At 37.1% G+C, this 16,526-nt stretch overlaps 1 protein-coding gene, 1 long non-coding RNA gene and 1 pseudogene across 2 annotated transcripts; 1 reads left to right on the forward strand and 2 right to left on the reverse strand.

Annotated features, from left to right (window-relative positions):
- Window positions 1-212: 212 nt before the first annotated feature.
- Window positions 213-1,672, reverse strand: LOC148911895 (uncharacterized). Its single transcript, XR_016119502.1, has 2 exons — window positions 1,599-1,672; window positions 213-990 (listed from the first exon to the last, which is right to left on the reverse strand). It is a non-coding gene; the product is annotated as an uncharacterized LOC148911895 (long non-coding RNA).
- Window positions 1,673-2,546: 874 nt separating this feature from the next.
- On the reverse strand, window positions 2,547-4,677 carry LOC116303529 (uncharacterized). Its single transcript, XM_031713086.2, has 6 exons — window positions 4,659-4,677; window positions 3,926-4,552; window positions 3,656-3,771; window positions 3,283-3,490; window positions 2,886-2,977; window positions 2,547-2,653 (listed from the first exon to the last, which is right to left on the reverse strand). Exons 1-6 carry the CDS (start codon window positions 4,675-4,677, stop codon window positions 2,630-2,632), a joined length of 1,086 nt encoding a protein of 361 aa, XP_031568946.2. The 3' UTR covers window positions 2,547-2,629.
- Window positions 4,678-6,958: 2,281 nt separating this feature from the next.
- LOC148911896 (uncharacterized) lies at window positions 6,959-13,382 on the forward strand (annotated as a pseudogene).
- Window positions 13,383-16,526: the final 3,144 nt, after the last annotated feature.

The following is a 16,526-nucleotide window of genomic DNA, read 5'->3' on the forward strand; positions in this document are numbered from 1 at the left end:
TAGTAGTAGTTCATACAGAATCCTTTGGTTCCTATTGTTTGATTATCACTATTATATTTAGTACTAAAAATTGTTAAGTACTTGTTTCACGGGTTTAGTGCGAGCACTCTAACTGTGACATTTTTTGTAAATATAATTTTTCGTGGTATTATTCGTGAATTTATGTGATGTTCTTTGAAATCTAAAGTTACAAGTAACAGAACAGTGCTTGGTTGCTAGTAAAAAAATGTACTTTATTGCAATTAAATTAACATTTATTAATGCATACAAGAATATATTGCTAAATACATTGACTGCATACACATATATAAATACAATATTGTTGTCCAGAGATAAAAAACATTTTAACATGAGAAATTTGAAAAAGTATCTTAAATAATTTTATGATGTTTCCATTCGACAGTATTATTGGTGATGTTCAAAATGGTCTAGATCATAGCTGTACAAGTGACATGTACATATAGCTGATGTTCAAATATATTTTCCATTAATATTCGCAGAAGACTCAGACCTCAGAAGAAAGCCTTTAATTTGTGGATTTTCTCATTTGCGCAGATATGAATTTCATGTGCTATTTATGTCAACCTTTTTCAGAAAATTGTCATCGCACAACAATCATAAAAAAATATGTTTCAGAGCATTCAATTGACCCAAAAATTGCTGTCATTCTACAATCTACCAAGGGATGCACATGGAAAAACTGGTAAAAAAGCAGCAATAAAAAAAATTGTGAACTCGGACTCAAATATCTGTGATCATGGATTTAAGGTTGCTATAAGTAAAACCTTCATCGTCATTTTTTCTTATTATTATTTCTTCTTCGTATGAAAACTCCCCAAGAAGTTCACACAAATGGTTCTTCTTGGAGAGTTTTGTGAAGGGGACATTGTTGTTTAAGCAAGCTTGCTTCAAAACCTTCATTTGCACATTTTGCAATTTTGGTATTCCCAAGAAGAACAGAGCAACAATTGTTGCCTCTGATTTGGTAAGCTGAAATAAACAAAAGGAAACAGAAAGTATCTCCAATACATCAGAACAACAATAATATGTTACATGCTATGAATGGGTGCCCATATACAATATTGTTGATAACATTTTTTGTAAGTAATGCGTATGTAGAGATATATATATATACACATGTCTAATCGTTGTTACCCTTGGGCTTCACCAGAAAGCTAGAAGATCAAATCAAATGTTGTTGAAGTAATAAAAAAAATTTAGATAAATAAATCCACTTTATTTACATCTCAATGTATTTAGCTCTTGAAGAGCTAATTTGGGGAGACAAATTAGAAACCGTAATATAAACATAATATTATTACATAATATTTACATAATTACATAATTACATATTACATAATTATTACGCATGTTCTTATTAAACATAATATTGTTAAAAATCTGGCTAGGAGACAAACCAGTTGGCTCACTATTTAAAAAGCATGGCAGAGAAATTGTATTTTGTCCAAAAAGGGACCCAATTAACAAATACAATGTCATCTAGTGGCCAGAGTGGGAATCGAACCTTGGACCGCAGGGCTGTGAAACCAATGCTCTGACCACTCAACTATATGCTGACTAAATAAATATTATCTTACCAGGCCAATTTTCCACATTTCCAACTTGTTTTCCTTTATCCTTTGCTCTCTACTTTCGAAGTAGTCACTTTGCCCATCGTGTTGCTGTAATAAAAATGAAAATATCAAACATTCACAACATAATTGAAAATAGTTGATGTAAAAAACAAAACAAAAAAATTAAATTAAAAGAATATTGCAACTGATTAATTAACATTTTATACAAAATTAATCATTGTTTATCGCCTAATATAAAGATTCACAGATTAAAATATTCCAATTTCTTTGTAATTTGAATTTGAATTTGATACCTCATTATTCTCTACTTGACATGTTTCCTACAAGAAATCAAATGGTCTGTTCATAATCATATTCATATATAGTAAAAAGCAATCTTGAAGCTAAGGACAGACGTGTGCATCCAATCATATGGCCACCTTTTTATTTTTTCAAATAATATAATTTATGATTTTCAATATAGTAGCATAGTAATGAATACTCAAATAATAATAATGCCCTTACAGAATGGTGACATGTTGAAAACATGTTGTTGGGACATGTTTTAAACATGTTGTTGGGACATGTTTTAAACATGTTTTAAAACATATTTTAGACATGTTAAAAAATGCAATGCAGCATGTTTTTAACATGGAGAAAGCATATTAAAAACACTATATTTTTGGAACACCAAAAATATGTTTTTAACATGCCATTTAAGAAGATGTTTTTGACATGTTATTTGAGACATGTTTTAAATATTACTGAAAGCTGTTATAAATATGAAAGCTGTGAGCAACATGTTTTATTTTGCATTTAGAAAATAGTAATTGATCGTTATAATAAAAAGGTTTATTAAATAATATCATAATAAATAGCATAAAATGGTACTACAATCAAGAGTAATTTAATCAAATATAGAATTAAAAAGCATTTTAAATAAATGATGAATTATTTTCATCAATCGATCATCAATATAAAGGCACACTGGACTTAACTCTAATTAACAAAATATGTGTGCAATCAATAAGAAAAAAAACTGATGCTGCACTAGTTTATTCATTCTTGTTTTCTTTGACCTGAAAATAAGAAAATGATATGGCGTGATTGTCATGATCGAATGAAAAAGGGCTTACATTGGATGTCCATAAAATTAAATATATTTGTTATGGAAGGATTTTCATTGGGATATTAGGGTCATATAGGAGCAGTTTTGAACAGTCAATTGAAGGAGCCTTGACCTAGCATAAAAGTAAGTAACCATAAGTGATTATTTAACTACTTTAGGAGGTACATGCAGATTGAGTATACCTTCAATTGATTCCTTATGCGTGTGCAATAGGAATTCATTGCTGCAGTGATGCTTGACGTTTTCGTTTGAGGCATTTTAACCTTGACATAACCTAAGAATTATGAAGTAAACGGTATTATGCGAATATTTGTAATACAAAGAATCAATAAATGATTTATTTCCTGAATAGGATTTTGTGCAAAGAAGAAAGCATTGTGCAAGAAGACTGTCATATTCACCTAGACTAGAAATAATGGTAAGGTGTACATGTAGTGCTTATGAATGAGGCTATGCCGGGCGAAATTCCCTTGGAAATATGTAGTTCGGAACAGTTAATTTCTGACCTCTCCGGGAATCCCTCGTCTATGTATTTCATATAGTTATACATGGTCCTCATATTCATATCGTCATATTTACCTATGATGGCACTTGTAATTGCTCTGTCTAAGGCTGTATGGCCTGCTGTTCCCCCTCCATTATAGTTACTTATGCTTATCGTTTCCTTTTTGAAAAATACTCTTAACAGATTATATGTGAGGATCGTTGGGGACGAAACGCCATTGCCTGCTGTGGCCAATTTTGAGGGACTTAGGAAAACATTGGTTCCAGGAACTAATGGCACAAGCTGTAAAATTAAAAAGCAACAAAGTATATCAATCATCGTATATGTACTGCTATAAAATGACTTATGCATACACAATTATTATACCATGACTGAGCATAAATAAATAGCATTTAAAAAATTAGGAAATACAAAAAAATGAAATTAGAACTTGAAGAAGCTACATACATTTAGTTTCCGAGCAATATCGGAATCCGCGTATTCACTTGGCACACCTGCTGGGCCAATATTAGCTGTCTCGGTCTTGTTACTCGCTGTATCTGATCCATCGGCAATTGAAGTTACTAAAAAATATTCATCATAACCATATCATAATGAATGATAGTTGAAGATTCAAAGCAGCAGCTGAATCACTTGTCACATGCATTTTAAGATTAATTATACTGCATCTGTATATTATGTATTAGACTTAATTAAGTTCTAGTTTCAATATTCTACCTTTTGGCAATTCCTTGTGCTTGAGTTTTGGCGCTTTCATAGTCTGCTTTAACTTGAATAACTCTTCTTTCAAATATTGGTTCTCTCTCTGTATTTTTTCCAAGTTCAATGAAGCCAAATCTTCACCAACAAATGGGACCTCTCCTTCATCATTACCATAATCATCATCATCATCGCTGCTGCTTTCTTCAAGCAGGCAGATAGCTTTTCTTTTGAAGGGAGTTTGTCCCATTTGTTTACTTCTGTCTTGAGCCTCTGCATTGATGTGAGATGCCATGCTTTTCTTTCTGAAGTGTTGAGCACTACCAATAGCTTTTTTTTGAGCAGCTTTTGTTTTTTTGCTAGTTTCTCTAGTGCGCTTAAGGTAGGCCTGGTATTCTTGCTCTTCTACGTCGGTATCTTCTTCCTCCATTAACTGCAGATTTATATGACTCTTCCTTTTCACAGCGGTGCGGTCTTTTACTTTAGGCAGGTCAGTTTGCTGTGAAGTTTTACTTGGTATGTCTGTGGATACAGTGCTTATTGTCTTCAACCATTTAAGCAGATCAAAGTCCTCGTTTTTTGCTCTTGCTCCCTTTTCTTGCTTAACTATCTGCGATTTTAATTTTTGTAGGCGATCTTTATCATCTGAAAAAAAGTGTCGTGTTCAGATTAAGTAAGCGTTTAGTTTTGTAATCAACTGTAGTAAAACAAAAAAATAAAAAAAGGAAAACAATATTTCTGAATTACTTACAGTAATTGTCAGGCGTCATCGAATTTTGGGATATTATAGACATCCCGGTACATTGTTATGTTGAGTTAAAATGCTTAGGAATAGCCTTTTTAATCAGCGGAAATTTAAAATACACATACCGTCTTTCTTGTAGCTCGCCCCAGTAAGATTAAATAATCCAAAAGTTTAAATTCAAATCCAAAAGTTTAAATTCAAATCCAAAAGTTTAAATTCAAATCCAAAAGTTTAAATTCAAATCCAAAAGTTTAAATTCAAATCCAAAAGTTTAAATTCAAATCCAAAAGTTTAAATTCAAATCCAAAAGTTTAAATTCACAAATAAAATCGGTTTGGATTCAAATCAACAAGTTTAGATTCACAGAAAATAATGTTCAAATTCACAGTTATAAAGTTTAAATCAAAGGCACATCAAGAGGATTAAATATTGCTACAAACAGGCAGCCATACTTGAGCAAATTACTTATCCTCCAATATCTAAAAAGCAATTTAAAAACCTAGGTCAAAAATTGGAGAAAATAGCCAATGAAGTAAACGCACCTACGCTTAACAGCAATCTTATATTAATTCCGATCTGATTTCAGTAAAAACATGCTCATTCGAAAATTTCATCTTTTCTTTGAAATCTCTAAGAAGAAAAAAATTAGTATTGCATTGTTTGCTTCCGAGTATTTGCGATTTGAAGTTGCATGGTATCGCGCGGATAAAACCCAGTGAAGCCACCTAAATAGACTCGGCCTCTCTAGTGTTTTTTGGGGGTAATGCGAAATAATTTGCTGACTTATAAGATTAAGTTAAAAAAACAAAGATAAATTTTATGAAATTGAATAGTTGTCGACAGCTTTTTTGTTTAAATTCCTTAAGTCAAGAGAAAGATAGAAAATTAGATTTAAAACATCAAAAAGCACAAATCTTTTTTAAACCTCGTTATCCTTTAATAAGGAAATACTAAAAAGATATTCACAATGTTTGACAAAATTGGAGAAAAAAAGTTCAAGCGTTCAAGAAGCGCGTAAAGAATTCGCTTGAAAATGTCCAATAAATATTGTTGTCTTAACGTTTATTTTTAAAAAGTAATGTTTATATTTTCGATGGCACAAGAAGTAAACAACCTGGAAAAACTGCTGTGATTGTCGCTTTGAGAAGAGTGAAAAACCAAACAGCATTGTCAGTTTTTTTTATCATTGTGAAGAACACCCTTACTATGTAAATAGCAAATGCTATCTGTATTCTAATAACTTATGTGGAGCCAGTATTCTGGTTTACTTATACATGAGTTATACATGAGTTATGAGTTATACTACTACTACTTATACATCAACAAGAGTTGAGGCCTTAAGTGCTTCACTACCATAAAACTCTTTAAAATATGGCTTCTGTGTTGTGTTAATCCCAAATAAAATAGGAAGATTTATATGGCAAGATTTGTTTAAAAACAAAGCTTCTCTTTTAACCTCCTTAATAGTAGTAAATACTTGACTGTTACTGGTGAGGATCTAAATTTCTTTAAACACACTGTTCCAAATTTGCCACTCCCTAGTTTTTCAATATTTCCAATATCCTCAAGCATACTTGGTTGTATTTGCAGAATCTCAGTAGAATTACTATCTTTAACATTTTTTCTAGCTAATGCAAAACCTTGGAATACAGATTTTTTCAATTTCTCTTTCTCCTTTTCTGAACCTCTCCACATTTCAAAGTAACTTTCCTTTGTTTTCCTTTCTACTGCTATTGCATCAGTAAGATTCTGTTTTTTCTGCTTCAATTCATTAATAAGGGAAACTAGTCCATTTTTTAATATTTTCCTTTCTTCTCTCTTTCTTTTATTTCATGTCAGTCTTTGTCTTCTCTTACATGCCAAGGAATGGTTCGTTTTCTTATAAAGCATAATGAATATATCTTACTCGAGTGAAAGGAATTTGTATACAAAGCAAATAAAATAAACATTGTTAATCATAAAAGTTCTGTATTAATGTCTTATGTAGCATTTATGAATCTGTTTTGACCATAAGAAATTGGTGGCATTTTGAATAGCTCATAAACAAATTAGAGTAATTCTCTCCACTTTCATAATCATGATTCAAGTACAGTGTTACATCGAAAAATTTCGAACACACAATGCACCTATCAAAGTAAACCCCGTTGGGAGGGGGGGAGGGGTGGGGTTGCGGACAAAGGATGGGGATTTGATAGCAAACATTTCCCCTTGGGTCTGGGATTTGATCGGACATTTTGCCTTTTACTTGTTTTTTAAGGATTTTGTTCAAATCTCCACTCTTTGCCCGCACTCCCCAAAAAGCCCATAACATATATGAGAATGTGTCATTGCAATTATTCTACATAGTCTACATGCCTAGTTGTCCATACTGCACTAGTTTCATTGCCCGAACCTTTAAGAAGTTGCTTTATCACATCAAGTTTATTCATAGTCATGAACCAAACTTTAGCATTGCATGTCAACAATGCGGGCGGACATTTAAAAAATTTGATTCATTCAAATCTCATCTTCAGAGAGAAGAAAAGAAAAATGCGCAGAAGCATTTTGAGGTCGTAAATGAGGAAAATGAGGACGAGGAAATTCCATTTGAAGACGATGGAACAGATACTGATTCAGATGAAGAAGAGACAGTGGACTACGTGGACGAAGTAACTAGATTTTTGGCCTTGTTTATCTTAAAAACAAAAGAGGAAAATCAACTAAGCCAACAGACATTAAATGCCATTCTTGACAATCCAGGAGACTTAGTGGAGTAGTGTAATGGCAATGAAAACAAAATAGTGGAATATAAATTGCTAATGTAGAGGGGTTATCCGAACAGTCACTGTCACTCAACCAGAACATGCATTGCACAAAGAGAAATACAATAGAGACCCTTTAGGATAACCGCTTTCTCCTTTTTGTAATAGACCTTCTGGTTGAGTGATTAACTGTTAGTCACTAAACAGCTACTCATTGTCATTAATTTCCAATTTTGTATTTATTTCATGGTCTTAGTGTTATCATTCTAATGGGAAAAAAAAGGTCAATTCTTAGGAACCATAGGAAATCACCCTGAGTCAGCATGCAGAACATCGTTATCTGCAGGTCAAGCAAAAATTATGCCTCATCAAAGAAACATTCCATTACATACCAATGCTGGAAACTCTACAGGCTTTGCTTAATCAGCCAGATGTTTTAAGCGAGGTAGGCCCTGCTTTATGTACCTAGCCTTGAGTTATTTAAATGGAAAAAAATCATAATTGTATTTTAATGATGTGCTCTTAAAGGTTATGAATGGTCATGCTAGTTAGTACTGATGGAACTTTGAGAGATTATTGTGATGGTGAAGATTATAAAACAACTAAAGCTCTTATCCTGCACTGTTATTATGGCGACTTTCAAGTCACAAATCCTCTGGGTTCAAAGACCAAAAAAAACATAAAATAGGTAATGTATTTGAATGGTATATTGGTGCATATAAAACAGTTCTCCATTTAAATCTGTACTTTACCATTTAATTTTGTACATATTAAAATGAGGAGCTTTGTGTGGATCACTTTGATTTTGCCAACTAAAAAGTCAGATCAGAAGACTGATAGATTTCAATTAATTTCAATCTCGCTTTACCCACTATGAAAGAACAATGAGCATGGTTCTCTTGATTAACAGTTCGAAGGTATGAGCACTGTCCATATCCCTCTACGCTAGCATCACTGAAGTGATGGACTTCTACTGACTTTATTTCGTCAAAGCCTTGAAGCATCTTGGTACCTTCAAGCTTTCTAGATCTGTTATCTCGGTACGCCACTTTTCCCACGATGGTCGCAGCGATTCTGGAATAGGACTGTCCCAGTCTAGCCTATCCCTGCACATCTGTTGAAGAATCTTCTTTCCTTCTAGGATAACCGGATAACCGGATTGGATCGTAGATCGAACACACAGTTGACAACACACCGCGACGCGTAAATGGCCTATCTTTTAGTTCAATGCGGAATTGGAAGGTATCATCTTCCACACACCACACTACACCCAAAGCTCGTTCGATAGGTAAAGGGTCGACCTTCAAGTCGATTTCTCTAGTGTTCTTTGTACGATCTTCCGCAGGAACAGCCTGTAGAACTTCCTTATTGTTGCTAGTGATCTTGTGCAAGCGCACGCCTGCTTTGGCGCATACTGCTTGGCATGACTTAATCAGCTTCACGGCATCTTGTGCTGTAGGGGTCGACTTGAGGCAGTCGTCTACATAGAAGTCTTCTCGAATGAGTGTTGCTGCCTCAGATCCGAACTCCTCTTCACCATCATCTGCTGCTCTCCTTAGGCCGAAATTGGCGCAACCAGGGGAACTTGCGGCACCAAATAAATGCACCTTCATTCTGTACTCAGTGACTTCTTTCTCTTCTGTGGATTCTTCTTAAATCTTGAGTTGAGCTGTCTCCATCTCCTTTCTGCTAGAGGGCGGTTATAAGGAAGACTAATTCCTTCTGTCCTAAGAGGAAGTGGCATTTGATAATGTCCGTTGTCAAGTTTACATATCCCATCTTCCAGTAGTCGCAGGAACCTTCTGTCTTCAACCGAGAGGGGTTTTGACCTTGTACTTGTTTCTTGGAAGTCGGCCTCCAGCACTTTCAGTACGTCGGTTGCAACAACTTCTTTCGCCTTAGGAGGCACTACGAAGTGACTGCGCATCTGAGAGATCTTGTTGCACACTTCACCTTGGATTTCTTGTCTTGACTTACAGACTTGACCAACTATGCCCCAACCAAGCAAGGACCTCTGACCGTAGGGCTCGTCCTCACCTCCCGCACATATCTCTCGAGGGCGGATGGCTTGCGGACAGTTACTTCCTATGAGTAGAGATATCTCAACACCTGGTTGGTAAGGGATGATATCTTCAGCGATCTTTACAAGATGGTCCCATTCTAGAGCAACCTCAGGTTTAGGGATCTGAGAGGTATCAGCTGATATTTTCTTCCAGGTGTACCGGGTAGGCAGCTTGATAATATGCTCCTTGTAATAATCAAGCACTTCCACTCCACTGACTCGATTGGTTTCTTCGGGTACATCGGCGTCTTGCATAGTCGTTAAACACAACGTTGCAGGAGTTCCCTGAAGGCCTAGGCGGTTATACAAACTTCTGGAGATAAAACTGACGTTCGACTGATCATCCAGCACTGCGTATTGAAGAATCTCCTTGGATGGGTCCGCTTGAGGTCGTACCCAAACCGGAACAATCATACTGTTGTAAGTTCCATACTGATGCTTGATGCCGCACACGCTAGTACACTTGCTGTCTCCTTTATCTTCCGGTTTTTCCTCCTGGTGCAGACAGGTCAGGTGGGCTCCTCTACACTGCTTGCAAGTTGGCAGGTTTTCACAATCCTTGATTTGATGGTTGCCATGGGTGCAACCCAAACATAGTTTTCTTTTAAAGAAAAAGTTCTTTCTCACTGAAAAGGGTTTTTCTCGGAAGTCTTTACAGTCATTAAGGTGATGCTCTTTGCTACAGTACAAACAAGTCTTTTGGTCTTTTCTTTCTGCAGTCCCTTTCTTGAGGTCCTTCTCGAGCTTGATCACTTGATCTTTTGTCGGCTCTCTTCGAGGCTGTTGTTTGTAGGTCGACGCTGAAGTTGCTAGAGCTTGTATACCTGGACCCTTTACCAACTTAGGCTTACTCGTCAACTTAGACAAGTCCTCTAGCTCCGGTATATTGGCCCTGTCAGCGGTCTCTCTGACGAAATCTGCAAACTTCAAGAAGGTTGGATAACTAGATTCACCGTTCTTAATTCTCCATGTCGTTATCACTTCTCTCCACTTACTCTCGACGTGGTATGGCAGCTTAGCGATCAGCTTCACATTTTCTTTCGCGAAATCCAGGATTGCGAGACTCTGAATATTTTCTCTGGCAGCGACAACTTTGTCAAGGAAGTCTGAGAACTCTCTCAGACCACCCGCATCTCTGGGGTTTATCTTTGGCCACTTCTCCAGCTTGCTCAGGAATGCCGAACTTACGACATTTGGGTTGCCATACCTTTCGTGCAGCACCGATTTAGCTTTAACATAGGCATCCTCAGTGCCAATAAGTAGGTAGTGCTCCACGACTTGCTTGGGTCCTCCAGAAACGTATTGGTTGAGAAGATTCAGTTTTGTATCTGCATCCCAGTCCTTTACATCAACGTGAGCTTTGAAAGAGCTGTGCCAGATAGGATACTGTAATGGGTCACCACTAAAGATTGGAATTGTTACTTTAACTCTCGAAGGAGATGTACTAGTTCTTTCGCCAGGTCTTATACTAGTTAAGAGTCTGTCATTAGTCTCTACTAACTTACACATACACCTTTCTAGGGAAACGGCTACTCTCTGCCACTCAGCGGGGCTAGTGGTTGAGTCTTGCGGTTCTTGATGTATTCTTTGTAGCTCAACATTGTCTCTCATGCTTGTGAGGTGTTCGTGCACCACAGGAAGGGTAGTTACTACAGTCTTAGTTTCAGACACAGGAGCTCTTTGGTTTGTTTGACCAGATGTGTGATGGCTCTTGTCTGTAGAATCATCTTCGTGAGCGGGTGGATGGTGCTGCTTGTTGTTAAGGGTAAGGGCACTAGAGCTGATAGGAGATATCTTATTGAACATCCTAATGTGCTGACTGGCACTCACTGGAGTGGAATAAAGGTGGCTTGAAGTCACAGCAGCAGTATACTGGGAACAAGGGAGGTTAGAGTTTGTGTAGGGCAAGTCTGCTATTAACTGAGCAGCTTCTTTGTCGTTTGTGCTTGGATTGAAACTGTGTTTGCCTTGCACTATATCTTGACTGTTTAAGAAAGCATACTGAGCTGGGCTGATGAGGGGGGCACTGAAAGTAGCAGTAGTGTGTGGCTTTGTGGTGCAGTAAACAGTTGTTACATTCTCAGCTGAACTAGATACAGCAACGTGGTGAGGAGGAATTGAGGGATATTGTTTGTCAACTGATTTCACTGGCTCATCATGGGATTGCTCGAAGAGAAATGAATCAAAATATCTCTCTATAGAGTCAGCATGGCTTTCCTTTGGGAGAGCAGAAAGAATACTTTTCTGATCATTCCACTCAGATCCCAGCCTTTCACTTTCCAAACACACTTTTAGTTGGGCATTATTTTGAGCTAGTTCTTTCTGTAGCTTCAGGTCCCTTGCTTCCTGTTCTTGCCTAAGTTTTTCACGATCAAGTCTCTGCTCATCTTGCAAGAAGGCAAGATCAACCTTTAAGGAAGCCTCTTTCTTTTGTAACTCATACTTATTATTACGTGTATGTGAAAGGCCGGTTCGGTTACTTCCTGTGGAGGGTTTCGACTTTCTTGAAGTCTTGGAAACTTTAGACCCACATACTGATTTTGTTTGTTCTAAGTGTAATTGTTCCACATACCTGATCTCTGATTCGACAACTTCCTGAAACTTGTTCCATTCACTTGAAATCTGGCTCCAAACATCCTTAAGGCCTTGTAATCCCTCATCACCACTCAGCTGAGCAATTGTGCCATGTATATCAGCAAGATCTAACTGGATAATATGGGCTCTACTTAGCTCCTGTTTCCACTTTGATATATCTTCGCACTGTCCTCTCAACTTAAGGATAGATTTCATTTCCTTACATAACTCTGCTTTCTTTGCAAAGAAATTCTTTACCTTAATTTCCAGCTGATATTCTAGGCCCTTTTCTGTAGGTTTCCTTTGACGGATACCATTATCTCCCTTTTCGCTTTCCATGTTTACTTGAACAACTCCATTTTCACTTTCCATGTTCACTTGAACAACTCCATTTTCACTTTCCATGTTCACTTGAACAACTCAAGATCACGACTATTACTTCGAAATTTACCTTGTATCTGCTAGTGCTCAACTTTGGACACAAATATCCTATAAACTTGCTGTTATTTATCCTTGAACCAGTCAACCTTGACCAAAGGACTTCACTGAACTCGTCGCGTGTTCAGCTCCAAATTGTCTTGTTATTGTGGCTGCCATCGCCACTTGGGGATGGAGTTTCGATTCAAAGTTACTCTTGTTCTAATTCAAACCGTTTTAATAGCTTATAGATCGCATTTACATCAATTTAACCAAAAAAAAACTACTCTTTACGGTTAGATAACAAGACAGTAATCGTTCTATCTGGGCGAACAACGTAGTCCCAACGTATGCTTATACGCGCGACCGCTGGACATACCGCGCGGCGTCGCACTTGACACAGGGGACCCGCCTGTGGCAACAATTATTTTGCAGTTATGTATTTGTTCTGAAGCACTCAATAGAATTTTTGCAATCATTTTGTCATTTGCAATCCTGTGGAATGACCCACCAGACCAACAGTTGTTTGGATTAACAGTGAGTCTATCCCACACACGAAGTGTCATATTACCATAGGATACTGTGTTGAAACTGTTCTGATGAAATAAACTGCTGTGATTGGTTGAGATGTGTCTTGACCCACACAAAATCTCCTCATTTTAAAAAGTACAAAATTAAATGGTAAAGTACAGATTTAAATGGAAAACTGTTAAAATGTTTTGTTAATGTTATTTTTTTATTTTGTGGACACCAGGAGCTTATTACTTTATTCTTGGAAACTTGAGACCACAATACCGTTCTGTTATAAAGTCTATTCAACTACTTGCTCTGTGCAGAGATCCCCTTATAAAGAAATATGGAATGAACAAGATATTAAAGCCTTTAATGTAAGATCTGCATCAGCTAGAAGCAGTACGTGCATGGTGTATTGAATAAATAGAAAACGCGAGCGCGTGCTGTGTGCAGTCATAAAGCACGTGGGGGTTGGCAGAACACAAGAGAAGTGTAAGAAGAAGCACGACGCGTAGTGGAGTTCTTCTGGACACTTCCTGAGTGTTCTGCCAATTCCCAAGTGCTTTATAACGGCATACAGCACAGCATTATTTCTTTTAGATACAAGATACAAAAGATAATAACCGTTAGTTTAGATAGGAATGACGCAACGGAAAGTGCGCTTGCGTGCAATGTGCTCTCATAAAGCACTCGCTCCAAACCAATCAGAACGCGCGCGCGTGCTGTGTGCAGTCATAAAACACGTGGGGGTTGGCAGAACACGAGAGAAGTGTTAGGAGACTTGTGTCTGGAGAAGTGTCTGGACACCTCTCGAGTGCTCTGGCAATTCCCAAGTGCTTTATAACGGCACACAAGTAGATATGAAATAGCGGTTCTACGCCATGAGGAGCGAGGAGCCGGCGGAGCCAAGCTACCACCCCTCCCCCACAATTTTCGGAGCCGGCGAAGCCAGGCCCTAGGCCACCCCACTCCTCCCCCACGATTGTTACTGACTGCTTTTAGCATGAATTTAGGAACAAATGAGAGGGGGCTTGTGTAATCGCCATTTTGATGGGTTGATACTTTATCAACCGCTAAAATATATTGTTTTGGAAATATATGAGTGACTTTTTGTAAGAGTCGACCAAACATCGGCACAAGTCAAAAATGGATTTCGCTCATATTTTGTTTTTAGATAGCCCTTAGTGTGAAGTAAATCGAGATGTTGTTAGTTTTGAAAAAAAAAATTTCCCCACGAAATTTACGAGAATAGATTTCGCCCAAATGCATGGGAAAAATGACCGACGAGGTCAAGGAATTTAGTACAAAAATAAGCGCATCCTAAAGCTAAACTACTTAACAATTTTTTCGGTTGGTACTTTTTACCGAAGGAATAGGTATTCCTCTTGCTTTTCGTTGTATTTATTCTAGAATATTTGGCGATTTAAGATTCGAAAAAAATTTTCTGCTGTGTACACTTTTTCCAAAGTTTAAAAATGCAAATTAAAGCCTTAAAATACTGCTTATAAAAACTATGTGCGGAGATACCAAATTATCCAAAACCTACACCCAGAGGATTATCTAATGTATTTCTATCAGATTCAAAAGAAAAGTCTCTGGGCAAATCATTTTTAGCTTTCGATCTCTATTTCGCGATATTTCAACCGTAAACAACTTGTTGCGTTACCTCCACCGACGTGACTATAATTTTAATTGCAATCATTCCATCGCTGAATTTTGCTAAAACTAGGGGATCAAACCAAGAAAAAGACATCATAGTAATACCAACACATTTTAATTGCGATATATTGATATATTATATCACATACTTTTTAAATTCATTCTTTTGCGTGACACAAAGCATGCTTTGTAGGTAAAAAGTATATCAGTGAACTAAAAACCGGCTCCAATCTCACATTTTTGCGATTGATATATGCTTTCGCAAGATCTTCAGCGAGATTTTGAACCAGCTGAACTGTCCTCATTTAGATGCAGAACATTTCCAAACATTCAACATATATTAACATGAAAAAGATTTAGTGTAAATAACTTAAATTAGGCTGCGTTCATAATGTATAAAAGGGGGGAGGGGGGTCAGGTGAAATAGAGGGGGGAACGGGAAAATTTTGGTAGGAAAAAGGGGGGGATGCACAATTTTTGAAAAAAGCTACAAGCCTTGCTTAGGGGGGATCGTATTTTTTGCACGACTTTAAGGGGGATGTTGAGAATTATTCTGGTCATTTCAAATTTTTACCTGCCCCCCACCCCCACCCCCTCTCTGACATACATTATGAACTAGCCTTATATTAAAAGTTTATATACATTTATCTCTGAAACGATAATTAATATAGATCTTAGAGTTGCTCCAGTGCTTCTCGGTCGAAGTTACCGGGAAGTACTAAAGCGAGAGCGATGGATGCCTGGGTTGGTGTGAAAGCTTACTTTAATTATTCAACACGATGACACAACAAGGAAAAAAGATGTAAAAAAAATAATCAATGTCAAACCCTCCTTTGGGGTATTGGTATTTGTTATTGAATATAGGATGCTTTTATCAAGTTAGCGTTATTTACCAAAAGTCAAAAGTAGTACGTAGGAGGACTAACTACCACAATGTGCGTATTTTCGTCAGACTGCAATTTTCATATATCTTCTTCACTAGAAGCCGAGAAGCAATTGCATCTATACCAGCTTTATCTCTAGAGCAAGATCAGGACTTGACTAGTTGTTCAAGCTTGTCTGCATATGCCTTCTTGCGTTTGACGGTCACATCAGCAATTTCAAGATCAAAATGTACACACGTTTTTCAGAGCGGTGACACTGAATTTTTTGCAAAGACTCTTTTTTGCCACAAGTTCACAGATATCGTATGTGTCGTACATGATGGGATGATGAAGCTCGACCTCACTACTAACAAGCACCATAATCTCGACTTCCTCTTGTAATGCATTACTTTCATCCTCGTCTTTTTCATTCACCACTTGAGCATTGCTTTTCCGACTCTTTGCTAATCTAGAAAAAAAAATTGTTATTTGTAGTGCTGTGAGGAATTCATCTACACTGAAGAGGCGACCTCCAGTCGACCTTACAGTCTTTAGCGGTTCTCATATCTTTTGCCACAGTAGACGGATCCAGTTTACGTCCCGTGATCTGTCCAAAATCTAATTTCTTGCAAAGGTATTCCTTCTAAAGTGGATTGAACATTTTTCGTTTACCTGATGACTTTAGGACCCAACCCATAGACAAAGAGGCCCCTGAATTTTGGTCTAAGCTGTCATTAATTTTTGTACAAGAGCTGCCTTTTTTAAATTTATGTTTCATTTCTTCATTTGTTACCCATAATAGATGATTTTCTATCAGTAAATTAGCGTAAATAAGCCAATTGGGCCATGCATAGCTGGCCAAAACAATAATTGGTGTCTTTCTGTGGGTTGCAGCTTTTTAAGTATTCTTGTTTTGCTGTTGGTCTCCAAGCATTTGCATGCTATTCCATTTGATTTACGAAATATTGTTGTTTTTAAAAGGCATAGAATCAGATCCCCCGACCCTAGTTCTGACGTCAACACTTCCCCCTGCCTTTGCAAAGCG

The sequence above is a fragment of the Actinia tenebrosa genome, unplaced genomic scaffold, assembly GCF_029948245.1.
Source record: "Actinia tenebrosa isolate PJP-AT-01 unplaced genomic scaffold, QUT_ActTen_1.0 PGA_scaffold12__29_contigs__length_12842862, whole genome shotgun sequence".
Taxonomy (NCBI): domain Eukaryota; kingdom Metazoa; phylum Cnidaria; class Anthozoa; order Actiniaria; family Actiniidae; genus Actinia; species Actinia tenebrosa.

Coding starts and splice junctions, on each gene's coding strand:
- LOC116303529 (XM_031713086.2), bottom strand. Junction 3,772..3,925: donor GCACAAGGAATTGCCAAAAG/GTAGAATATTGA, acceptor AATATTTTTTAG/TAACTTCAATTGCCGATGGA. Junction 2,654..2,885: donor GCATAAGGAATCAATTGAAG/GTATACTCAATC, acceptor TCTTATTTTCAG/GTCAAAGAAAACAAGAATGA.